General features: G+C 35.2%; 1 protein-coding gene across 7 annotated transcripts in view; it reads right to left on the bottom strand.

Moving 5' to 3' along the window:
• DCC (DCC netrin 1 receptor) overlaps positions 1 to 27755 on the bottom strand; it is a 1370599-nt gene that overhangs the window by 56071 nt on the left and 1286773 nt on the right. For all 7 annotated transcript variants that reach the window (XM_007486716.2, XM_056824442.1, XM_056824443.1 and 4 more), the window contains exons 22-25: positions 26900 to 26965; positions 18628 to 18790; positions 9211 to 9437; positions 2393 to 2509 (exon numbers count right to left, since the gene is read on the bottom strand). In XM_007486716.2, the coding sequence (XP_007486778.2) occupies positions 2393 to 2509; positions 9211 to 9437; positions 18628 to 18790; positions 26900 to 26965 (573 nt within the window). The remainder of the gene's footprint in view (positions 1 to 2392; positions 2510 to 9210; positions 9438 to 18627; positions 18791 to 26899; positions 26966 to 27755) is intronic.

Raw genomic sequence — 27755 nt, 5'->3', positions numbered from 1 at the left:
TAAGACAATAAGATATGAATCTTACCATCAAAGAGTTTGTAATCTACTAAAGGAGCTAAGGCATACTTAAAAGAAACTGCAATACAAGCTATAAATGATGAAAGGCCTTAAATGTGATAGAATTGAAATGCCACAGAGTCCAGAAAAGGGAGAAATTACTTCTTGCTGAGGTGATCAAAGATTTCACAGAGGAGGTGGTATTTGAAAGATTCTTTGAAGAATGCATAGGATTTTAAAAGGTAAAGCAAGGCTATGTATTCCAGAAAGATAGAATAGTGTGAACAAAAGTACTGATAGAGGAAAGGGCAAGGCAAGCTTCGGGGATTGTAAGTAGTTGAGTTTGGCCGAAGCATAAGGGATTTGGGAGTGAAAGAGTCATGGAACATAATTTGGAAAATGGTAAACTACTGCCAGATTTTGTGAAGCCTTTACTATCAGGCTGGGAAACAGTATTCCTCATACTTTATTAATTATATAGTGGGGAGACATGGAAAGTTTTCAAGGTAGAATAGGAGGATTGACACAAAGTTGTCCTTTAAGAAGGCTAATCTAAAAATGGTATGCAATGTGAATTAGAATGAGGAGAGATTAAGAATGGAAGAAGCATAACAATTTTGGAGTAGGGAGGCTATGGTATCATTGCCACTCCTGACACTATTTTTCTACCACAGAGCAGTCTCATTTCATCAGTACCCTTTTTAAAATTAAGTTGTTCTAATGGTTCAATGAGGGCAGCAAGGTGGTACAGTGGATAGAGCCAGGGAGATTCATCTTTGTGAGTTCAAATCTGGTCTCGGACAATTATTAGCTCTGTGTGACCCCTGGGCAAGTCTGTCTCAGTTTCCTCCGTAAAATCATCTGGAGAAAGAAAAGGCAAACTACACTAGTATCTTTGCCATAAAACACCAAATGGGGTCATGAAGAATTGGACATGACTGAAATGACTATACAATAATAAAAATAATCCTTCAACATTAAGTTCAAATGTCATTTTCTGTAGCAGGCTTTTTCCAGTTCCTTCAAACCCCTACATCAACAACAGATGCTAGAACCTTTCCTTTTAGGCTATTTTCTATTTACTCTGTATGAATCTATTTATAAACACATTGAATCTCCCATTATGCTATGAACTCCTTGAGGCCAGGGGCTGTTTCCAACTTCCTTTATATCCTCAATGCTGAGCCTGGCATATAGTAAGCACTTAAATATTTGATTAATTTTGCTTCTAGTAAAGAGTCTCCATATTTCAGATCACTGGCAAGCAGAAGATCATATCATTTTCTTCCCTCTTCTCCTCTCCCTACCATATGATAATATCCCATCAGCTTCCTGGACAGTTAAAGAGAATTTAATTAAATGAAACTTTGAAATTGTGGGGGAATGGGAAAGGAGGTCATGCCAGAGATTGATCTGAATAGAAAGGTTCATACTCTCACAGATAACAAAGTTTTTGGTAGTTAAATCCTAGTGATTTAGCAGTTAAAATCTATGGCCATTCTCCTCAGCTCTCTACTGTCACTGAAATGGTTTTTGTCTCAGTCCTAATATTCGGTTCTATTGTCATGGAATTAACTGATCAGAGCTGTTATTGGTAGCCTTTGAGAAACTTTTCTCTCAGCCCTTCCTGGAGTACAAAGGGTCTTAAACTCAGAAAGTATTTCCCTTTTACTGCTCCCCTGAGCTTGGTTTTCTTAGCATGTTTCACCTTGAATTCACTAGGCAAGACTTTAGACAGTCTCTCCTCTTTCTGCTCCACCCTACAAACTCCCTTCTTGCCTTAAGAAAATACAGCTGCAACTAACAAACTTATCTTCTGATCCCATTAACTCACAGACAGGAACACTAGTCTAGTTGCTCAAAGAAGTTTGTAGTCATTTCAAATGATTGCATAGACAAAGGTCTTAAAATTTGGGTTATCTTCTTTTTTTCTTTTTCCTTTAAACTCTGATTTCATCAGTGAAGGGAATTCCCTTTTCCCAAAGCAGATGAGTGATTGTTTTGTAATTGATAGTCTTAAAAAAAATTGCCTGTGGGCACTGAGAGGAGAGCAGACCTGCTTGGGGACCCATAGTGGCAGTATTTGCTAGAGGCAGCATTTGAACCCAGGTCATTGTGATTCAGGATCCCTAAGATCTACACATTTTTCTGCCTCTTGGCTTCCAGTTTTTATTCACAATTCTGCCTCTGCTTTGTGAAGACATCTGCCACTGTTCCTTATAATCTCTTAATTTCCATGGTGGAAATCTCTTAATTTCCATGGTGGGGTAGGGGTGAAGATAGGGAATACAGAGAGAAAAATCTAAGCAAAGGAAATCACTGTCATTTGGTTGTGTGAAAGGTACAGGATGGATGGGTGATCTGGGGGGAGCCCAGAGATTGATCCTTTACTCACTGGGGTTGTTTGGCTGGGAATCCATTGGAATCATCAATTTGGCCCGGGTGGCTCTTCGGGCAGCAAGTGATCTCTCAAGTGTAGACATGGTACTTCCAGTTTCATCAGCATCAGGACCTAAATAGAATTAATAAGCATCTGAGTGAACCATTTCACCAACTGATACAGCTCTTTACTTCAGCTGATTATTAAATCAAAGATCAAGAACTCTTTGACCCGCCTGAAATTACTGTGGGTTCTACCTTGTTGTTGTTTAGTCATGTTGGTCATGTTTGACTCTTTGTGACCTTATTTGGGGTTTTCAAGGCAAAGATATTGCACTGTCACTTCTTTCTCCAGCTCATTTTATGGATAAGGAAACTGAAACAAACAGGGTTAAATAACTTAGTCAGGATCACAGAGCTACTAAGTGGCTGAGGCCAGACTTGAACTCAGGAAGATGAGCTTTCCTCACTATCCATTGTAGGATACTTTGATCTCTGCCTCAGTGGTTAAGAAGAATTAATTGAGGTTCAGAGGTCCTAAGAGACTTGCCCAGTGTCACACAGATACTATCAGCAGCAGGACTTAAATCTAGGTCTTTGGGATTACTTCTAGTTCAGTACTTGGCACACTATGCCATGCTGTGTAGTCATTAAGCTGAACATAAGAATAAAAATGTCTTACATCTATTTATTCTTTGATAGTTACAAAGTGTTCATATCTATTTTCTCTTTTGAGCTTCAAGACAACTGTAGGAATAAGGAAGGACGTGATTATTATCTTGGTTTTATAGATGATAATGAAAGGTAGAATGGCATAGTGGATATAGGGCTGATGTAAGAATCAGGAAGACCTGGGTTCAAGCCTGCCTCTGTGACCCTGAGAAAATCCTTAAACCCTTCTCAGTGTGCCAGGCAACTCCCTATGATTATAAATCACAACTGAGGTCACATATGGTCAGAACAGAGGAAGTTTCCACAGTGAGAGTTCTCCCTATTGATGAAGTTGCTGGTCTGGACAAAATGAAACAAATTCAAATATTGGAAGAGCTCTATCATACACTGTCCTCTCTTGCTCCCCTGTTCTTTAACTATTTGAAAATCTGTCATGATGAAGAGAGTTAGATCCATCCTGCTTGACTCTAGAGTCAAGAGTTGAACCAGAAGCAATGATTGTAAGCTACAAAAAGACAAACTTAGGTTTGTAGGAGAAGCTCACAACCAGAGCTGCCCAAATGTGGGAAGGGCAGCCTGAGAAGTGGAAGGTTACCATTTATTAAAGTTCCTAAAGGAGAGGCTGAAAGACTACTTGTCAAGTATTCATTTATGTCAAAGAACTCCTTAGTGAAAAATTTTTTCAGATGTGGGGTGAACTAGATAACTATGATGTTCCTTCCAACTCTAAATTCTATGACTGTGAAAATAGAGATGGTGGCATGAACTCAGAGAGATTAAGTGATTTAAGTGATTTGCTCAGGTCATAGAGATAGTAATGGGTCAAGGTGTAACTTCAACCTAGGTATTCTGAGTTCAATTCCATTATTTTCCACTAAACCATATTTCATTTGTACACACATTTTTTCAGACTTAAATGTCAACTCCCTCTGCTATAAATATATCATTTTAAAATAGCTAAAATAGATAAATTTCCATTGCATGCTCACACATGAGAAACTAAGCTTGTGTTCATGGAAATTCAAAAGATCTGGCCAAAACATTTAATTCAATTAAGTGTTGAATCCACAAATATAAACTAATGTAAAAGCTGATTATGTTCTGTCACATAATTAATGGCTTGACTTGATTTAACATTTTTCTATTTTGTTCTTGTGGATGAGTAAAAACGCTCATCTACATATTTTTCTCAACAAAGTCTCAAGAAACCAAGTTCGCTGACTTTTTTCTCATGAGTTAAACAATTAACTATTTCTCTTAATGTATAAAGATAGACTGAGTCTTTTCAATGTTTAAATTTCAATATGAAATTCTTATTTGCTAATCACAGTAAGTCTCAATGTTTATTCAGTCAATATAAAGAGATGAGAATCTTTCAGTAAAACTGTCAACTATTGACTCACTACATACTACTTCCAAAACTTCCCTCAGAAATCATTCAACCTTCCTTAGACAAAAACGACTTTCTTTAAAAAAAAAAAAGATTAAATGCATTTCTAACTGAAACATGATACAACTTTTAGTTAAAATTAATATATTTTCAGGATATAATTTTATTCCTTTTGTTTCTTCACCCCTTTCCAATGTCTCCAAGAAAAAGAAATCTTTATTAAATTTCTGTCAATTGTTCATATAATGTATATGGTATCTATAAAATTGTGGTGGAAAAAGACCCCTTATACTTGATTGGATTTTAGTGGTAATGATAGGTTTAAGATAATCAGCATTGCGATTCTAAAGCGATTGGTATAAATTCCATCATAATCTTAATACAATCAGTAAAATTCATAATTTTTACAAGGATTTCTAACTAAAGCATAAAAACTGCTTTTAAGGGAATATCTAACCCCTCCCTAAGACTGTACTTCCCTTCATTATAAGATGCTGACTATCTGAATCTCATGTCCCAATATGGCATAAACATCACAAACGCACCTTTTCCTGTTTGAAATTAGTCATCTCTTCCCCCAGATCAGATGAGAGAGAGGTATGGTCATTTGACTTGACTAAGTCATTAGTCAAAAGACTAATATGAGCTTTCTGAAATGAACTAACCAATCAGCTTTGTAATTGGGTAACTGTTTCTAAAATAATGTCTATATGATGTTATGTCTTGTGATCTTGTTCAGAAGTATTCATTTTGTTATCAAACAAGGTCTTAGCCTCTGGGCATTGTCACTTGCCAGGGTCCAACAATGTAATACATGCAAGAGGACACTTTTATTGGAGGACTTGGCCCTCTTCTAATAAAGTCTAACTTTCTACCTTGACTTGAAGAAATTTGACTTTTTGACTTTATTTACCTAAATTGTCTATATGGAGTCTATGGGTTTCTATTTCACAACTTTCTTTATTTCACAAGATTTCTTTAACTATGGTATAAACTTTTTGTCCTTCATTCCTCCTTAATTCTTTTCTCTCTCTACAATCTTTCTATCACAAGCCCATTGACTGCCATGGCTTCAACTACCACGTCTACATAGATGGCTTTCATATCTCTGACTCTTGCATCTCACACTCAAAATGTCTAAAAAAATCACATTTATTATCTTGTCTTCTAAACCTGTTTCTTGTTCTTTTCACCTTTATCAAGCTTCAAGGGATATCCTTGATTCTAATAGTTTAGGATTTGATGGATAAGTGTGTGTTCATGTTATCCCATTATTTCATATACTTTAATTCTATTTCCCCACTGGTCATCTTTTCACATATTAAAGACATTCTATGAGTTTGTCTTTTTAAAGACAGCAACAGAAACCAGATCTCCAATCCCCTGATTGTTTTCATTGTCATTCCTTTTATGTCTTGCAGGATTTTTTTGTACAGAAACATGACAATTCAAATTTTAAAAGAGCAACTTAGAATCCAGTAAGCATCACATATTTTTCTAGAAAGCCTCTATTGTTCCTCATGTTTTGTTTATTTATTTTTATTTCACAAATATTTTTCCAGGGGTTATTTGTACTTAATGATATCTAAGTGCCTCCAAACCTTAAAGGGTTCTGTCCTTTCATAGCCACTTGTTAAGTACATGCATGGAAAGCACCTTTTCTTTTCTTTTCCTTTCTTTTTTTTTTGTAATATTGCCATTTAAGTGCCTCTTTTAACAAAGCAACTACTTCATTTTATCCATCATTATTCCATTCAGCTTTGTTATTTTAAGTAACCTAATTTTAAGTAACCTAATAGACATATTTAGGCATCTATGTGGTAGAGTGGATACAGTGCTGTATTTGAAGTCATGGTGACTCATTTTCCTGTGTCATCCTGAGCAATCACTTAACCCTATTTGCTTAAGTTTTCTTATTTGTAAAATGAGCTGGAGAAGGAAATAGCAAACCACCTCAGTGTCTTTGCCAAGAAAATCCCATATGGGGTCACAAAGAGTCAGGCATTACCGAAATCTTTCAAAAACAACAGGCACTAATCTATACAAGGTCAAAATTGAGACTTTTTAAGTAGTCTTGATGAATTCATACTTTTCTATTTGAACAGTTTAAAAAAATCTTAAACTGCATACTATCTTGATTTAACTCTGTCTGGTCATTTGAAAACACTGAAGTTTGTCTAAGAGGTTCTTCAGATGAATAAAGACAGAGTAGAAGAATGATGTAAGAGAAAAGCATATATTTCTTAGAAACCAAAGTTTTGACTTTGCTTCTTCCTTCTTGTGTGACCTTAAATAAACTGATAAACCTCTTTTACTTTCTCTCCATCCTTTGTCTCTCTCAATCTCTCTTGATCTTTTGCTTTTCATTAAAAATGAATTTAATTATTGAAGAAAAAATTTAAATATCTAAAGAATGTGGCCTTGCTCTACCAATAGAATGTGTATTTTTAAAAAAAGTTTAATATATTTTATTTTCATAGTCATTTCCATACTCACTTTAGCTAGAATTTTGCCTGAAACAAACAAAAAAAAACTTAAGTAAAACTGACTGATAACTCTATATCCCAACACACGTGTTACTCTTGCTTCCCACTTCTAAACAAAGGAAGACAGGATGATACATTTTCTTGTTTCTTCCCTAGCACCAAAATTAGTCATTATACTTAAAGTCCTAGCTTTGTTTTATTGTTTTTTAGTGTATATTAATGTAATTACTATGTATATTATTTTATAGGTTCTGCTTATTTCATCATATATATCAGTTCATACAAATCTTAGAATATTTATCTGAACTCTTCATATTCATTGTTTCTAACAGTGTAATAACATTCCATTTTTATTTTCCAATTTGTTTCTTCATTCCCAGGCAATGATTTTGTTTTTCCAGTTATCTGTTAGGGTGACTATCCTGCTGCATTTGGGACTTTTCTTCTACAATTTGATTTCTTTGGGCTGTGAGCCAGCAGTGACAAAAAAGGGGATGTATAGTTTGACCACTTCTCTCACATAATTGCAAATTGTTTACTAAAATGATTGAGCCAATTTACAGTTCAACCAGCAATTTATTAGTATCTGTTTTCCTTGTGGGCACTTTCAACACTGATTTTTCTGATTTTAGGCATCACCTTTGACTAGCTATTAAAAGATGCCTCTTAGTCATATACTTGTATTAATTCCCTATATATTTTGCTTAACAGTCATTTAGGCAACATATTTGAGGCAAATTTTTTTCTAAACTGGTAGTTTTATCTTATCCTAGCTTCATTCATTTTTTTGCCAATATACTTTACTAAACCTTAATTTTTTTGCTTGTAAAATGAGACAATAATATTTGCTCTATCTACCTCTCCGGGTTATTAGGAGGGATATCTGAGATAATATATGTGAAAATTACTTTAAAATGAATTGGTTTATTCAAGTTTTAGAAATCATACAACATCTGAGTCCCAGAAAACTGAAGTGACAATGGCAGCAGAGCCTTATGGTCCTATCAAATCCTGGGTCTGACATTTACCATCTCTGTGAAATTTGGCAAGTCACTTAACCTTCCGAGGTATCAATTTCTTCATCTGTAAAGTGAGTTGGTTTTAATAATTGCTAAGGTACTTTCCAACTCTCTCTCTCTCTATGATCTTACTATACTATGCCTTGCTCAGACAGCTTGGAAATGGTAGAATAGATTTCCTTTTCTGATTCAAATTCTCTTTTAACTGAACAGGGATGGGCACTGAATGAGAAGGAAGTCAAAGAAAAACCTTACGTTATGGAAATGGAAGACAAGCTGAGTGGTGGTACAGCTAACAGAAATAGTGAAATCAGAAGGAGGGATGGTTTTAGGCAGAAAGAAAAGCCTGATTATGCGCGTGTTGAATTTGAGATGCCATTTGAACTTCCAGAAAGATGTATGCTATAGGCAATTGGAGAATCTGGAGCTAAGAGAATGGAAAAAGGCTGCATATATTACCTGAGGAGCCTATGGGAATGAATGAAGTGGTCACAGAAAATAGTGCAGAATGCCGTTTTATAATGATATTCACTGTAATAGCATTTATCTGCATTTTTTTAGGCATGAGGGCTCTGGGTCTGCTTGTTATAATTAAAATATGCAAATGATTAAAATATTTGACATACATAATACAAAAGCAGCCACTCATCCCTTCATCTTACTCTGAGCCAAACAGATGTGCTTTGCCTGATCTATGACAGGGTCAAATGATCTTTTGGTTCAGGACACATTATGCTTTTGCCTTGTTAATCAAACATTAGCAATTATGGGAGGCAAAGTACCATCAGAACAAACACCTTATCTAATTATGGGAGTTAGGGCATGTCTGTGTATACATAGAGACTTTTCAAAAAAGACCCTATTGCTTTCTTCTTCAATGATATTCTTGTAGACACAGTCTACATGCAAAATCATTCAGTAAGCCTGTTGATAATGAGCTTGCAAGGGGGAGAAAGATCATATCCAGAGTAATCCGGACTCAACTTGCATAGTACTCAGCATTTTTAGACCTTCAGTTTCCTTTGCATACTTTGAAATGGATGTACAAAAGTTTTGTAGCCAAATCTCGGTTATTCCTAGAATTGGGGACAAAAATAGCCTAGCCCATTCATTTTTTGTACAAAGACTCCCCAGACTCATTGGAGTCAACAGTTATATGGCTGTCTATACTTTTATAGGGGTTAAGAGTTGTGACTTCTTGATACTTATCTACCATTCCCAATACACTTGGAAAACTTTCAGTGATCTCAATGACAGTTTCACTTACCAGAATGGGATGTGCTCTTGCTTCCCAGCTGTGTTTCTGATTGGCTGTGGCTGACTGGTGTGATGTCCTGGCAGCCCTGGATTGGTGAGTCCCTTCCAGCCTGGTCTGAGCCAGATGGTTTTTCAATATTCTTCATCTCCATTTCTTCATGATGAATCCAAAGATCAGGGGGCCGGAGGTCTTTCTGGCTTCCCTTCCTCTTGCCAGCACTATGGGTAGCTCGTTTCCTAGGAAAGGAATTATAAGAGAAGATGAAGCCCAGTATTCTGCTGCCCCAAGCACAATGAATTCAAGTCTGTCACCAAATTAATTCCCTGCCACTAAAGAAACAAAGGGACTCCTTGGAGCTGGCTTGTGAAATCCAGGAATCAGTGCACTCGGATTTGGCCATCTTTCCTCTTATCCCCCTGTAGACAAACCATATTGTCTAAGATGCCATATTAAATCTCCAGGGGCTCATCTTTTATGCAAAGGACTTTTCCTCCAGTGTCACCTTCAGGCCCACCCATGAAGTGACAATAGGTTAGTCACATGCCAATCCTAGGAGCTACAGCATACAACAGCCACTGGCAACTTTTCCTTAGAAGATAAATCGAATAGCTGCTTTGAAAGAACCATGCAAAGAAAAGGACAGGATTTGTGCCAAAGGCTGGATCTCAAACAAGGAGGAACCTTAGTGTGCCAATTCCCTGACTCTATATCTTATTGGGAAGCTTCTCCCAGAAGGGGAAAAAAAAATGAACCAAAGCAAAACAAACACTTAGTAGAGGATTGTATGGAGAACATTTCTGCAGGAATTTGTTTATTTTAATTAATTTGGACTATGGTAATTTCTATTTTAAAGACTTTCTTAAATATAATCAGCTCCTTTTACAGGAAGTATATAGATCCTTATATACAAAATCAAAGGAAAATAGCAAAATTTGGGGAAAGGTAGGATTGTACTTGATATCTACGTCCAAAAGTTAAGGATGCACTCTAAGAGCATCAATATCATCTTAATAACCCAAGATAGGTATATAACCCATATATCTGCTTAAATACTCCTTAAACCTAAATGTATTTATAATTTCAATCTCCACTGTATGCAATGAGTTTCTAAAGTTCACCAAGTGGTGCATAAATAACTATGTACTTGATTTACCCTAAAACACCATTCAAGTTAAAAGAAATATCTACTAATTTGAGTATTTCAAAATCTGATAAGCTTCTTCTTGTTCTCTACTTCTCTACTTATTGTTTCTTATTTACTTTATCATATTCCTACTTAGTATCAGCTTTTTGTCTCTTTCCCATTTGCTAAAATCATATCCTTTTATTTATAAATATTAAAGGCAGTTGGGTACACTGAATGGTTAGACTTGGAGTCAGGAAAGACTTGATTTAAAATCCTGTTTTCTATACTAGCATGACCAACTATCTAAGTCATGAACTTATATAAGCCTGTGTAAAATGACTTTGTGGTAGCTAGGTGGTCCAGTGGATAGAGCACGTGACCTGGAATAAGGAAGACTTATTTTCTTGAATTCAAATCTGACCTCAGACATTTAGTAGCTAAAAAAAAAACCCAAATGGGGTCACAGAAAGTCAGATATAATTGAAATGACTAAACAACAACAAAATAATTATCTAATAAAACCTGTTATTTTTACATCTCTGGACTATTTCATACAACCTGTGAGATATTGAATATAAGGTTCTTTGCAAACCTCAAAACTCTATAAAATATCAATTACAGTTATAACTCACAAATAGACTATCTTCCATGCCATGGTCATTTGAACTGTCTATCTTTGCATGTAATGCTTATGAAAGTTTAATAATTTCAGTTATATCTAACTCTTTGTGAACAAATTTGGAGTTTTCTTGGCAAAGATATTGGAGCGGTTTTCATTTTATAAATGTAGAAACCAAGGCAAATAAGGTTAAGTGAGTTGCACAGGGTCACACATGTAGTAAGCATATAAGGTCAGATTTAATCTCAGGAAGATGAGACTTTCTGTTTCCAGACCCATCACTCTTTCCACAATACCATCTAGCAGCTCCCTTCCATATAGTATATATTTATTAATATTTGTTCATGTGATTTATTGGTTTTTAACTAGCATCTTTGTGTTTTTCATAAAGACAAGCATGGGAGGAGCTAGAGGATTAGATAGAGTGTTGGAATCTGAAATCAGGAGCACCTGAGTTCAAATCCAGTCTCAGAAACTGTATAATTCTGAGTAAGTCACATATTTGTCTCAGCTTCCTCAACTGTAAAAAGGGGATAATTATGACACCTCCTGGTTGTGGTTATGAGATAATATTTGTAAAAAAAGAAAACACTAAGAACAGTGCCAGGTAAATAATAGGCACTAAATAAATACTTATTCCTTTCTCTTCCCTTTTTTTAATTCCCCATTCTTTGTCTTCTCTTTCCATGAAATTGAATAATAAATACTAGGCAGATTTAGAAATATGGACACATTTCAGTTTTGTTTGGACAGGTGTATGGATAGATAAGATTTTATGTTTTATCCTCAATACCTTTAACGATGATTACCTGTAACTTTTAGTTTCTTGGTTATAGGGAAACACCTCCAATATCTTTTAGAATTTCCATAATGACTATTGGAAGCTTTTCCTACGTTTAAGTTAATAGTTTGAGCTAGTCATCTTTAGTCTTATAAAATTTGACAATAAAGCTCATCTTCCAACTTTCTATCTTCTCATCCATGGGACCATCTTGATTTTCACCAATGTCAGCTTGATATTTAATTCTTAGGATTGTGTCCCCTAAAAACCTAAAGATGCCATTGTGTTCGATACTTCCAAGATAAAAGAACTCTACAAAGCCATACCAATTCCTTAGTTTAGCACTTAATCTCACAATGAGCATTACTCCTCTCAATATGGTTCCCATCTATATTTTCAACCTCATTTCATATATTTCATATCTCTCCTTTATACACTGAACTAATCATCTAGTTGATTTCTCTCATGTCAACAATCCATCTCCCAACTCAAGGCATTCACAAATCTTAGCTAAGTGGCTCAGTGGATTGGGAGCTTGGCCAAGAGATGGGAGGTCCTGCATTCAAATGTGATCTTGGGCAATTCTTAGCTGTGTAGCCCCCCATTGACTAACCTTTACCACTTGTATGCCTTGGAACAGATACCTTGTATTGATTTTAAGAAAGAAGGTAAAGGTTTAGAAAAACAAAACAAAATAAATTAAAACCTATTTTGAATTCCTATAAAGCACACTTTCCTTTTTCTAGCCATTATGAAAAGCAATATTAAACTATGCTCCTAAAGTTCTTAATTGCCCATACTCTGACTCAGTGTAAGGGCCTGACAAATTGCTTTACATAGAGTGGGTCCTTAATTGTGTGTTAAAAAATGAAGTGACAGCTCCTCATCACAAGAAATCATCAGTACTGTTTTTTATATAGACACTGTTTCTCAAAAATAATCAGCACTTCTTTTTGAATTTTCAGGGGAAAAAAAGGCCTTATTTGGAAAGCCTGCAATATGACTCACTTTTTCACTAATAACATTTATTAATATTATGACTGCAATAAGGCTCACTAATTCAAATAAATTGGTTCATATCTAAACAAATTAGCAAAGTGCTGAAATTATAGGAAACTAAAATTATAGAACACTTTTTAAAAACCTTTATCTTCTGTTTCAGAATTGATATTGTTTTGGTTCCAAGGGAGAGAAACAGTAAGGCTTGGGGCAATTGGGGTTAAGTGACTTGCCCAGTCACACAAATAGGAAGTGCCTAAGGTCAAATTTGAACTCAGAACCTCATATCTCCAGGTTAGGGTCTCTATCCACTGAATAACATAATTGCCCTGAAAAGAACACTTTTAAAGAAACTCGTTTTAGAAAATATAAATGACCAAAGTTCTTCATGGTGAAGTTATTTTGGAATCTGGCTAGTCTTAGAATTATAGACTTTGGGAACTGAAGAGACCTTAGACATCATCTAATCTAACCAATCTATTTTAATAGATGAGGAAACCATGGCTAGGGGAATTTAAAGACTTAACCAAAGATATGCAAATCCATTTTCCTGAGTAATTATTTAAATTTGGTCCAATCACGTAATTTCTCTGTTCCATCTCTAAAATGAAGGGGGCCAGACCAATATGGGGTAGATGTAAGGTCTTCATCATTTCTGACATTCTGATTCTACAATTCTATAATTCTAAGAGTAAAAAGTGCACCATAAAGCTCAAAACCTAAATGTTTAGGGACTAATAAGAGTAGTGGGGAATATTTTCATCCCCTCCTTCTACCCTGAAAGTCCAGGGCAAAGTAAAATGTCAAACCCACCAGCATTTTTAGACAACTAGAACCTGCATCCCTAGAAGGACTGGGGTGAGGATCAAACTAGATAATGGGGAAAAACTCTCCAAAGTAGCCCTACGTTTTCCAATTGTTTCTTTTCATACACGGAGCTCATGTTTTTGCAGGTTCCTATTGGGATTGCAGGTATGTTGTCTGTTTCAGAATGGAATTGATTTTGTTTTCACCTGAATTATTCAGATTGCTCTGAGAGGTTTTGTTGAATGAAAAACCATTTCTCAATCTAGTCCCCCTCAAAAAAAAACTAACCATTCTCCAATATCTTCTAAGAACCTTATTTATTTTTCCAGTTAATAAATCCAAGTAAAGAGGCTAAAGTCAGGAATGCACAGCTAAAGGGCATGTCAGACACAGATGAGGTTTGAGAGTATATGTGTGTGTGTGTGTGTGTGTGTGTGTGTGTGTGTGTGTGTGTGTATGGAGGGGGGGGTACTTAGTGTATTTTGCTGTTTTTAGTCATTTTAGAAACTTCTGACTCTTTGATCCCATTTGGGATTTTCTTGGCAAAGATATTAGAGTGATTTGTCATTCCTTTCCCAGATCATTTTACACATGAGGAAACTGAGGCAAACAGGGTTAGGTGACTTAGCTAGTAAGTATCTGAGGCTGGATTTGAACTCCATATTTAGGGTTGAGGCATTTCCTTTTTTAGTAGCAGTGGTCTTCTTTAACTGGAGCTTACTTGGTGCAGAGTCTCTTCCCTGGAGTTAGACAGATTTGAGTTTCTGCCCACCTCTTCCCCATCCTATTTTCCCCAAAACACACTAAGTTCCCTTAGGTGGGTTGTTCGCTTTTCCCTCAGGAGTGTTAACATCACATTAAGGCTGATATTGATTGATTTGTTATTTCTCCAGGGGGTATAGATTCCTAATTTTACTGGGAACTCCTAAGAATTAGAGTGCCTCAGCTAGGTCTTAATAACCCAACAACTACTTCCCTTCTCAAAAACTTTCTAAGTTCTATTATTGCTTTAATTACAATGACCCCTTGAGCCAGGTCATATAAGCATTACTGTCCACATTTTATTGTTTAAGAAGCTGAAGATCAGAGAGGTCAAATGCCCATGTTCAAAAAGCATGTTCTTTTCTGTACTAGGATTTAACCCATAACATCTGACTCCAGGGTCAGCGTTTTCCCCATTCTACCACATTGCCTCACTTATTCAAAAGGAAGTGCTGCTGTTGAGGATGGGGTGAGTATATTTGTCATCCTTGGGAAATCTGTTAGACTATAGGATATATATTCTATATATAAAATGGCAAACTCTACACTCTAAAATCTTGGAGTTTCTACATTGTCTTTTTTGAAGAATTTGCACCAGTGCCTTGTACTAAAATAATTCCAGAAAGGTCTTTGCAGCACTTCTATTTTTATTTTAAAACTGGTCATAAACAGTTGTCCATTTGTCTAACTACATGATGCTACAATTTAAGAGACAAGATTTTTTTTAAAGTTCTAACAGATTAACATCTCTCATATCCTGGAAAATTGCCTTTCCCAATCTAAAAATTAGACAAGAAAAAGAAAATCAGCCCTAGTTTCTAAGAATGAAAGCCTTGTTCCTTAGAGAGATAATAGAGCATGGAGGGTTCTCCAGGGAGGAAAGAGGGGACTTGGGGTCAATTTGAGTTCATCTAATCATGTTCAAAATAGCCTGTTCTGTGTGAAAAACTCTTTTCAGTGCATGAAGTCATCCAACTATGCTCTGGACAAAATTTCTAAGTGCCCCACCATAAAAAGGAAACATCAATATTTCTACAACTGAACCTGTGCCACATACAGAAAAAAATCTTTATGGTTCTATATAGCAAAGGGTGACCAAAATTTCCACTGATGGATCTCTTCCAGGAGACTGTGCTTCTTAATATAGTTTCTAATTCACCCTTCAGCAGAATAAACATTTTAATTAAAAACATAAGTAGAAAAGACCTCAAAGTGTTATTCCCCAAATAATTGTGTTTTGGTTGATTATTCAGTGTTTCTAGCCTTTGTTTTCCTATGAATCTGCTATTGCTAAAGACTCAAATATTCTGCCTGACTCATGATGCAAATAATGCAAACATTCTAAGACTGCTTAAAAGTAAAAACAATTAATATTTTATGAACTATCATAGGATATTTTAGACAAATTTAGGCACTAGGATTTCAGAGATACCAAACCCATAGCTTCAATATTCATTAGGGGTACAGTCATATAGTAGATATTAGTAAATATTCTAAGAAAATGGATGGCAAAAATTTGTTTTGCTTTTCAAAGAAACATATCTGAATAGTCTAAAACAGGAGAAAGAAAGAGAGAAAGTAATCCTGAAATTTAAGGTCTTTAATGAGTTCTCATAAATACTAAGAGCCCAATATTTATCTCAGATGAAGTCTCCAGGCTGAGTCAAAATTTTGTTCAGATGAAAACAGAGTTTATAGGGTATGGGGTGATTGGTCCAATCTATCTACTAATTTTCATATATATGTGCATAATGTATGATATTGGAAAAATGTAACAATGGATTATACTCATCAATTTTTTTTTTCTTTTCTGCTTTTCCTACTTGCTGAAAGTGGAATCTTCATCCCTTTGCCATTCTCATTGATAACTCTTGTGACTATCACTCATACTTGTATGACTAACTGCTATGGCAAACTGCCTGTTTGCGGTGCCTTGTTGTTTTGTTTGTAGTCTAGTCAATGGAGGCTTTCTATTAAAGTTTTATTTATTTATCTTGGCTTCTGACCTTCTTTGGAGATGAAATTAGAGTGTTTGGTTGCCTTTGATTTACACTTAGTGGTTCTTGCCAAGGTTGAAATGCAAATAGAGGCTCCCTACAAATGTTGTTGCTGACAGAATCTGAAGAATTTAATTACCATCTGTAAACCACATAAGGTACGTGTCAAATCAAGAAGTCAAGAATAGACACATGTGAGGAAAAGGTCCAAAGTTAGCACAATCCTCATGTCTGCTTCACCAAAAATTAATAATGCACTGGCCTTATTCTTACGTCTACACGGTTTCCTTCTCCCTGCCAACCACCTGCTTAGTTACTTTTGTTGAGAGGTGATTATGTGCCTTTCTATCTAAGATAATGGAAGAAAAACAAAGCTTGATATATATGTTTTCAACTTTATTAACACTCTTGCCCTCTTCTTAACCTATATGCCGGCAAATTGGGCCACATTCCCCAAGAATGTCTTAAGCCTTCCTTTCCCCATATCTTTACCCATATTATTTAGAGCTGAGTATGCCCTGATCTCTGCCATTTCTAACTAGAAATTCTGTCCATCCAGTTTTACCTGTATTGCATAGCCTTTCTTAACCTTTCTAGCAGGAAATTATCTTCCTTTCCCTGAACTCTAATAACCCTTTTTTCTTCCTTTTCTCATAAATTCATCTCATCCTATTTTAAAATATTTTAAACACAGAATTTTAGAGTTTCAAAGGATTATAGTTGTCATCTATTCTAATCCATACCAAGATAAACCACCTCTATGGTATACTTAGAAAGTGACTGGCTCATCCCCTGCTTAAAGATCTCTTCTGAGGTTGAGTACATGTCTTCCAGCAGTGGATAGTTCTAATTATTAGGCCATTTTTTCCCTTGAAGTGAAACTTAAATTGTCCAATTTCTAGATCCTACATACTTGAAAAGTCATGTCTCTTTTCAATGTCTTTCATTTAATTGCCCTGTTAAATGCTAGGTGTTTTTTCATTTCAATGTCATTTTTAGTTTATTTAGTTATGCTTTAATTATATCTTATCTCCCCTCGTAGGTTTTAAGGGTAATGTGAGGAAGGTCTATTTATCACTCAGATTTGTGTTCGCTTTTCAGTGTTTTGCTTAGAAAGGACACTGAATAAATGTCTTTAATAAAATTGTAATAACATGGAAGGTAGTATCTGAAGATGAATAATGAAGGAAATGATAACAAATTAGGAACAGCCAACTTTTTTTCAGAAATAGATCAAAGGATCAGTCAGTGCTTGGTTCACTGAACTGACTCAAAGTGACTCTGTATTCTAAATATGGACTCAAAATCTTCTAATTACATCAAATGCAGAAGCTCTTTCAAAATCATCTCCAGATATGTAGCACATCTAGGATAAGAATATCATGGTGTGAAAAGAAGTGCACATTTGGTTTTTAAATTAACATACAGACCATTAACTTTATTGGACAACTTTGTTTTTAACATACATTATGGGACAGGAAAAAGTATGGAGTGAAGGAATGAGACAAATAAATTTATGAGTCAATTTTCCAGCATAGGATCATCCTATAGTAGCAGACTTTTGGTATTCTTTTTCTTGCATATTCTTGTGGGTAGGTATCTGATTCACTGACTGTCCAAACTACATGGAAATTTATAAAAGGTATGAATGTTATTTTTTTTTTTGCTTTTTTATATGCACTTTCTCCAGTTCCAATGTATCATTCAAATTTCATCTTAAGTTATTCAGCCAGGACTGAATCCCTTCAATTTTGAAAAAAAAAGACTGGATTTTTTAACAAAATAATTTAATATCTATATTATTCTTAGAAGAGTAAAGTGTCATATCATGAACTATAAACTGATTTTAGCATCAGGTCACATTGAATATAATTCCTGATTCTAGCCTATATTATCTGTATTGCCTTGGACAAGACAATAACTCTCTCAGTATCTCAGGCAACTGTCAAACACAGCACTGTAAAATGCAAAGAGCACTGGTTCTGGAGTCAAATTCTATTGCTAATTATATGATATTTGGCAAATTTTTCTGTTCCTCAATTTCCTCATCATTCAAAAGAGGAAGGGAGAGTAGATGACCTCTTGAGGTTCCCTCTAGCTCTAGATTTAAGATCTACAGATTATAAAGCAATTGCTAAACGTGTGTGATCAAAATGAGATAACACACGGAAAGCATATTGCAAAAGTTCAAGTGCTCAAAAATGCTCGTTGTTATGACAATGATGGTGATGAATTTGTTTTGCCGGCACAACCTTAAAAAACAGACCATGATTAAACAGCAGAAAGATTAGTCCACTGGGTTCTCTCCCCATCCTGTTTTCCACATTTCACCTACTTTCTCTGCTGGGCTGAGGAGCGTCTGGTGCATATCACAGCTACGATCACCACCACCAGCACTGTGATGACCCCAACAGTGACTACGATGATCACAAGCAAGTTACTGTTCTTCTGAGGAGTGACACTGCCATGCGGAGGGTGCATCTGTCCTATTGGTGGCTCTGGAAGAAGACAGAAATACAAGGTTTGCTAGGTATGAAAGTAAGATTGGACCATTCTCAATCAGGAGCCTAAAGTAATCTTCATGTAGCCAAGACTTCTAAAATGGCATGAGAAATCATAACCTATGAGAGGAAAAAAGCCATGTTGTGTTTCTAAGTGGGAGAAAAGGGAAAAAAAAATGTTACTTCATGCCACACAAATTATTCGGTGATGTAAATCAGAGGTCATGGTTTATGAGGATTATCCTACTTATTTGATGCCCCAAACGATAAACTACTTGACACCATGTACTCACAATTTACTTCTCTTCACCCTTAAGAAGCCATCTATAAAGCACATATAATTTATAATCTGCCAACAGTGTATGAATTCTACTTAAAAAGCAGTTACTGGGTTCAGAATAGTGTCATAAAGTACAAGATATTGATGTTCCCTAGTGTTGCATCATGATAACACTGTAGGAAAATATTTAAGGCATAATGATTGAAGAGTAGGGCCTTTTGAGTGGATTAATGCTCAACTAGGAGAGGCTGATGGTCCTTGGTGAAGTTGCTCTTAACCTCAGTCAGTGATTAATTTCCTAGGAACACTCTATACCAGGTCATTATTACCAGTTCAGAGAAGAAATACAAAGAAATGGTACATCGCTTTTCATTTATTTTGGAAAGCATTTGTAACCAGCAACCTTAAACATTAACTGATGAGGTTGCTTAAATTAGTTCATAGCATTCTACCTTGATTAAAATCACTACACTTGAGTTATGAACTCATCCTACTATATATACCGAGTTCAGAAACAAAGTAAAGAAAAAAAAAGAAAGTTAAACCCCTCTCATAACTACATCGATCAATCTGGCTTTCACCTTCACTCTGATAATTTTAACATGGAAAGAATAAGACATTCTATGAAGTTCTGTTTTAGGAAAGATAAAATGACTTTCATGCTTAAAGATAAAAAAAAGTTGCTTCATCATTTAAGGGAAGGAGAAAAAAAGAAATAGAAAAAACCCAAGATCTTCTGTGGTATGTTCTACATCTCAGGAAATAAGACGTTAAAAGTGTTCAAGTTATATTTTTCTCCAAAGGATCTCAGTTACAAATGAAACCTTTCTTCCAAGTAATTTCACACTGTTAGGTAGAAATGCTCATGTAACAGAAGTCAGAAGTTTCTTCATTGTGTATTTAAATATGCTTCATTAATAAATTGATTTGTTTAAATAAGTTGGCTTTTTTGGTGAAAACTAATAAAAGAATATATTAATACCAGAAAAAAGATGAGAAAATTCACTTTTGTCTTTTCTTTGCAAAAATTTGGGTGGAGATATTGTTGTGGAACATTGCATAGTATCAAATGGAGTAAATGTGTTGGTTGTTTTGTTAAACTATATATTTTTTCATTTCCTCTTTTTTTAAAATTCTTTGTTCCAAGGGGAGATTTACAGGAGAGAAGAGGAAGTAAGCATATCCTCATCAGTGGAGGTCATATAATAAGAAAGATATCAATGTGTGGGGGGGTGGAAATTATAGTGATATCATTAACTAAGGAAAGTTAATGTGTCAGGTCTTAAATACTTTTGGTTCTGGACCTTTACAGGTGTCCATGCAAATATCTGTTAGTTTTAAGGATAATATGGAAGGTCCTACACAAATACCCACATCCAAGTTCAAAGGGAAAAATGATATCAAGAAAATATGAACTTTTGTGCAAAAGATTGAGAAGATCAGATGTGATGGTATCTTCAGCTATGTTTAAGCAAGCCAAATTTGCTGCTCAAACAGTGAGAAATTTATGATTCTGCAAAATTAGGCTAATTTATTTCCCTGATCATTTAGATCCAGAAGTACTCCTATCACCTTTAAGATAAAATAGAAAGTCTTCTATTTAGTATTTAAAGCTCTTTAAATCTATTCCCTTCCTGCTTTTCTAGTCTTCTTCCCCTTCACTCTCTACCAAGTGGTCAACAATCCATCCACAATTGCCTCTTTCTCAAACATATATTCCATCTCTTGCTTCTGTGCATTTCATCGAATTGTCCCACACACTAGATAAGTTCTATCTTCAAATCCCTGGCCATATATCCTAACTCTAAAAGAAGTCTCTTCTAGTCCCCTCTACCACCAGTGGCTGCTGCCTTCATTAAGTATATGTCTCCCTACTGTTAGAAAGTATATTCCTTAAGAGCAGCAATTATATTTGTCTTACCTTGGGTTCTTGGTGCTTAGAACAATGATTGGCACATAATCACCCTTTAGTAAATGCTTGTTGATTTGACACCCTGGTATAATTTGACTGTTTGAGCAGCAAATTTGGCTTACTTAAACATAGCTGAAGATACCATCACATCTGATCTTCTCAATCTTTTGCACAAAAGTTCATATTTTCTTGATATCATTTTTCCCTTTGAACTTGGATGTAGATATTTGTGTAGGACCTTTCATATTATACTTAAAACTAACAGATATTTGCATGGACAACTATATTTTATATTTACTTATCAGTATGTATTGCTTTCCATTAAATTAAATCAAATTGAGGGTAAGATGGGGAGATGTGGGCTGGATAATATATTTAGGTGGTTTGGGAACTGTTTGAATAATTGGGTCTAAATAATAATAATGGTTCATGTCCTTTAAAGTTGGCAACATGTAGTTATATATGTATGATCTCACTCAGGTTTCAGAAGAATAATGATTATTCATAATATACCAATTCAATAAATGAGGAAACTGAATCAAATGTTCTAAATAACCTGCCCAAGATCAGACAGGTAATATATCAGAGGTGAGCTCAAAACACTGTCTTCCTGACCCCAAATCTGAAACTCTCCACTGTACCATACTACCTATTCCAAAATAGTCATTAATGTTAATTTGGAGTAATATTTCAGAGAGGAAAATATTCCAAAGATATGTCCTTGACCTTATTCTTTTTGATGTTTTATCAATCATTTGCATTAAAACATTGATAGCATTCTGGTGAAATTTACAGATTATTTGGAATTTAGAGGAATAGTTTATCTTATCCTCATCATCACTATCGTTGCAGAAACCAGATACAAAAATAATTTTCATATGATAAAATATTGGATGAAATCAACTATTCTAAAATTAAAAAGAAACATCTGTCTAATTCTACACTTAGTTTAGAAAAACAAACATACAAGCATGAGGGGGAGAATTTTAGTGGCATTCTTGTTAATTATGAATTAGAATAATATCAAATTATAAAGAGCAAAAATAAGCAGAATCAAGAGAACATTATATACAGCAAAAGAATTGTTGTTTGAAGAATAATACATGTATGTCCATTTTTAAAAAGAGAACTACTAAATAGAAATCAATGACATAGTTTTATATATACATATATCTTTTTTGCCAAATGATAACTTTTCTAGTGTGAGGGAGGGAAAGAAGAGGGGAGTTCCTTGGAAATTTTAATACAACAAATAAGTAAATATTTTTATAAATATATAGAGAATCAATAGTGCTGTGTGACAGATAAAAGTATATGTTATCCCAGGCTATCCATCCAGAAAGGGGGAGGTATTTCTACTGTACTTTGCACTGATCAGTCAACATATGTAGTAATTCATTCAATTCAAGGTAGCATATTTTTGGAAAGGCATAAACAAAGTTGGGCCTGGACCAAAAAAGCCCATAGGATGATGAAAACATACCATATGATGGCAGAAGGACCTGGACATTTTTAGCCTGAAGAAAATTTAAAGTAGATATGATAATTATCTTCAAATATTTGAAGGGCTGCAATATTGGGTCGGGGACAGAGAGATTAAGATTGCTCTTCTTGGACCCATAAAGAAGAACCACGTTCAAGGACCGATTTCATCTTGGGGTAAATAAATATTTCTTAAACATGAGAATGATTAAGAAAGGGAAAGGATTGACCTAAACTGCCTGGTTCTTCATTAAACGTCTTCAAGTAGAGATGGTTATCTTCTGAATAGAGATGTTGGTACAAAGGATTATTTCCTAAGAATGGATACCATGGAAAGATGGATATCAAGCCTTTCATTCTCATACAGTCAGCATTCAAAAATATCCTGGAAGACTAGAATGATGGGCCAAACTTAATAAGAAATGTGTAATAAAATCCTATATTTGGATGAAAAAAATAAACTGCACAAGCAGATGATATAAATATGACTATTTAATAGTTCATGTAGAAAAGATTTGGGCAAGCTGAAAATGGGTCACCTGCAGATGGGTCACAGGCAGTCAATAAAGCTTCCTCTGTGATCTTAAGCTGCAGAAAGAGACACTTCATGCTCAGAATGAGGGCAAGAACGAAACTTCTTTGTTCATTTTCTACCAAGCTTTTACAAATAAGTCCATTTTGTTTAAGTAGAAATATGCAATTCCCTATCACTTTTAAGTCTGAAGGGTAATGTGATAAGTATTTCTTTGCATGCTGAGTTGGACACACACATGCATATAAACATGCTCATATTTCAGAATGCTCATTTATCTCTAGAGCCTACTTGGAGAGAGATGGAAATTATGGAAATCCTGGGATCTCACTGTTACACCTAATTGGAAAATGAGCCCCCTCCCAAAGCACAAAATATTAAATGACTAATAATTAAAGGGCAAACGTTCTCAGGTAACATCACTGATATGCTTGTAATAGCTTGAGCTAAAGCTAAATCATATAAATGCTATCATTTATCTGCTGAGATAGGACAATAGCAAAAGAATTATTTCTGTCCTCTTCTTCCATCTATTTATGTGCAATCCATCTGCTTTAATCAACCAAAGAGCTAATAATAAATTGGTATTCCCAGCAAAGTTTTATCCCCAGGACTTCAGGTACTTTGTTCAGTCATTCATTCGACAACATAAACACCCTGAAACTCCATTAGATGATGGGAGGGGGAAGTTGAGAGCTTTTGTAAAATCCAGTTCACAGTCATGGGAAGCTATCAATCTGCTTTATCTTCACAGTTTTCTCGTGTGTGTTGATATCGTGTATCAGGTCAAGCTTAATTACTATTGTATTTCTCACCAGGAGGATTAAATAAAATGAAACAAAATGATGAAATGCTTCATGGGAAACTTTCTCTTTGAAAGATTAAAAAAAAGACCCATTATATATGAGTTTCTTCAATTACCATCATTCTCATGATCTGAGGTCTGGAGAAAACATTTGATTAGCTTGCCTATTAATGTCAATTAGGGCTACCGTTGCTTTTCAACAAGAAACTTGAAAGGACACTTTAAAATTTTAGCAGGGTCAGCTTTATCCATCAATGTAGGCTTTTAACTTGATTTTTCTAAAAGGAGCATCCTTTAGGAATTCTTTTTAAATTGAATATAATTTTCCTGTCTGTTTGGTTTAGATTTGTTAAATCTACAGTACCTATAATAACTGCTCAGTCATGGTTTAGAAGGCAATGGGGATTAGATTTTTTTTCCAATTATCCTGATGCCCTCTTTAATCTTCTGTTGTCCATACTCCCAATATGGGCTCTTCTACACCAAGGTTCACAGAGATACACTTAGTTGGTGATAGAAATCTTGGCAGTAATGTCTTACCAATGCCAAGCTGATTCCAAAGTATTTAAAGGAGGTAAGGGTACTTGAAACTTCCATTTATTTTCCTTTACATATATACAATATAATAAAGAAAAATGCCTGGACTTGTATACTTAGTCCAGGCAAAGAGATGAGAATCTGGTTCCTTTTTTGCACAGGTGGTAGGTTATGGTTTGGGGACATTAAATGCACTGTCAAATTTGGTTAATGTGTTGTTTAGATTTGTTGCACTGCTTTTCCCTTTTCTTTTATATTTTTAAATTATATATTACAACAATGACTTTCAGGGTGGGGATAGGAGAAAGATACCTTTGGAAATGAAGATGATAAAAAAGAAAAGATTTCAACAGCAAAATTTCACCTCCAGAATTTGTTCTCTGCACAATGCATAACCTTAGGCAATTCCTTTTTGCATCTGTGATCTCATTTGATTTTTCCCCACATCACAGAGAGCTAAGGAGGGCAGGTATTATTCTCCCCATTTTATAGATGAAGAAATTTAGATGCACATATATTGTGTATTGAATAATTCATGGGCATATATTTTTTTGGCAATGAGATTGAAGAGTGGGAAAAATGCTGCTCCTGGAGTCAGGAACATTGAAATCAAATGAGGACTCAGATACTTATTATGGGCTTATGGGCAAGTCACTTAATCTCTACCTACTTCAGTTCCCTCATCTGTAAAATGGGCATAATAATAACACCTACCTCCCAGGGATGTGTTGAGGATCAGATGATAAAATATATTTAAAGTGCTTTGCAAACCTTAAAGTACTATATAAATACTACTACCATCATCATCATCATCATCATCATTATATGCTCAATAGATGGTGTAGATCCAGGATTCAAATTTAATTTTAGTTTGTTTTTCATACCATGTTATTAATCTTACCCATCATCTAAAATGACTTTCCCTTCTAGAATTACTCAATGTGGAAGTTGTTAAACTCTTTTCCAAAGGATGCTGGAAATTAACTACATTCTTCCCTATGGGTGTAAGAGTGAAAAAAAAGTGAGAAAGTGTTGATCGAGTTTAATGAAAATGGTACATGAAGAATGCTGCCATCAGCAGTTTAGCTACTATTCTCCAGGGTATTATATCCACACATGTTTCCAAAAAAAGTACTCATTCATGTCAAGATTTTCAGAGAAATAGCAAATACCTACATTTGTCACTCTAAATGAAAATAATCCAGTCTGGATCTCTAGCCTGCATCACTAAATGGTGTCTCTATCAGTCTAAGAAAATTTACAAATATGTAATGACCCTTTCAGATGATTACTGTTATTTCTTTTGACATCCAGTCTATCTATTACCAGGGCTGATTTGCTGATCCTGCAGAAAGCAGAGCTGACCTGCAGAATTCTATGTTTTATTACTCTATGGTTACCTGGCGGAATGAGGGAATGATGACCATAGACAATAGTAGTCGTTATTCATTTATATGGTGCTTTAATATTTGCAAAGTTCTTGACTTAGAGTGCATCCTTTGAGTCTTATTTCCTTATAAACCTATGAAGTAAGTACTATTGGGATTGCCATTCCATTTAAAAGTTCCAGAAGTTGAGGCTTAAAGATGTTGAGAGACTTGACCATGATTATGCAAACTAGGATGTTAGAGGTATGGTTCAAGTCCAGGTGTTGCCTGACTCCAAATCCTGGGCTCTTTCCCCTCTATCCTGTGCATGGGCAGAGTATTTCTGGGAAAGGTCACTTTCAGTACTCCTGAGGCTCAGGTTAAGATAGAGTCAAGAAGAGAAAGAGGTGAGGAACACATACATATGACACAGTACTTCTTACTCACTGTCTTTAGCTTCAATAAAGCCTGGCATAAATACATAAATATATATACATATTTGTATACATATATTTATATGTTTGAATGTGTGCATACATATATATACATATACATAGAAGTACATGTATATATTCAGCATAGTACCTGTCCTCTATAGTAATTAGTGCTTAATAAATGGTTATTGATTGAATTATTCAATACAGCAGAAAAATTACCTTCTGTAATATATTTTGTACAATAGCTTGTTTACAGGAATGGTGATAACTTTTTTTTTTAAAGAAAAGAGTATAGTAACATAAAAGTGTAGCCTATTTCTTATAAAGACTTGTTTTGAGATGAAGATATACTCTGTCATTAGTCGAAATGTCCATGTTCATTTTAACTTATAAAAGCCAGGGTTGAAAAAATGCAGAAATTCTTTGTAAGCTTCCTCTCTCCGATGTGCCCCGGGGCCACCTGAATGAATTGGCATCAGGTAACAGATCACAAGTGGATTTCATAGAGAAATTGAACACCTGTTAAACAGTGTTCTTGTCACTGGTATTCAGCGCAAATGACTTTTTGTGAGTTTAACTTTGGATAACTTTTCTAAAACCTCCCTGCAAATGACTCATTTTTTCATATTTCCAGTGTTCCCATAAGGTACTTGAGCCTCGGCACTTAAGAGCCCAGGATGAATTTTAAAAAGACTTCAGGATTAACCAGTTAATTATTAAAACTAATCCAAGGGAATCTCATTTGCATACTTACCATTCAGTGTGCTTCTATCAATCAAATTTGTGTCAACTGGCCAATAACCTCCATCTCCATGACGACCTGTTAAGTGAGAAAAGACATCAGAGAGCTCCTGGCAAAGAAAAAATAGAAAGTTGAACAAGAGCAGATTGGCCACCTCAGAGAAAGAATGACAAATTCAACCATTAGACAGTGCAAGAAAAGGTTATTCTTGTGTGTGTGGAAATCTGTCATAAAAAAGAGAGTTTCTAAGCAAGCTGAATTTCCATCGTTTGAGAAGTTTGACATTTTTTTTCTTTTCAGTTGTGCTTGCTAAAGTGACACCAAAGGTGAGGTGACTGCAGTAGTCACAATGTCTCTGTTCTGAACCTGCCAGGACTGACTGAATACCAGGGTCACACCTCACGGGGCAGGCGAAATGGCAATCATCTTTCCTACCACCAACAGCCGACTTCATGGCTGGCTCCCATTTGACATTTCTTTGAGTGCAAGTAAATCATGATCATTATTCAGCAAAGTGACAGCACATTTCTAGTAGCTGGGTTGTGAGAATCCTCCTTTTTAAGTGCCACCCAGGGTGAGTAAAATTCTGTATTGTATTTGGAGTAAAAGAAAAAATAAAACCTGTGAGTGGTGTGATCTCCTCATTCCTATGAGTTCACCAGGATAGAAAGAAGATTGTAACTGCTTTAGCATTATCAAGGTTTCACAACAGGCTTTTTTTTTTTATTTTAAATAAGTGGCTGGAATGGCCTTGGGTAAAAGTGAGGAGAGCAACTGTGTAATCACCTCTCTCATGGATTAAGTGAGGCATTTCTATGAGCACTGCCTATATAATTGCCTTCCCCCATTGGTTCATCTGTAAAGCATC

Source organism: Monodelphis domestica, chromosome 3 (assembly GCF_027887165.1).
Source record: "Monodelphis domestica isolate mMonDom1 chromosome 3, mMonDom1.pri, whole genome shotgun sequence".
Lineage (NCBI taxonomy): Eukaryota > Metazoa > Chordata > Mammalia > Didelphimorphia > Didelphidae > Monodelphis > Monodelphis domestica.
This window is presented reverse-complemented; position numbering and strand designations above follow the sequence as displayed.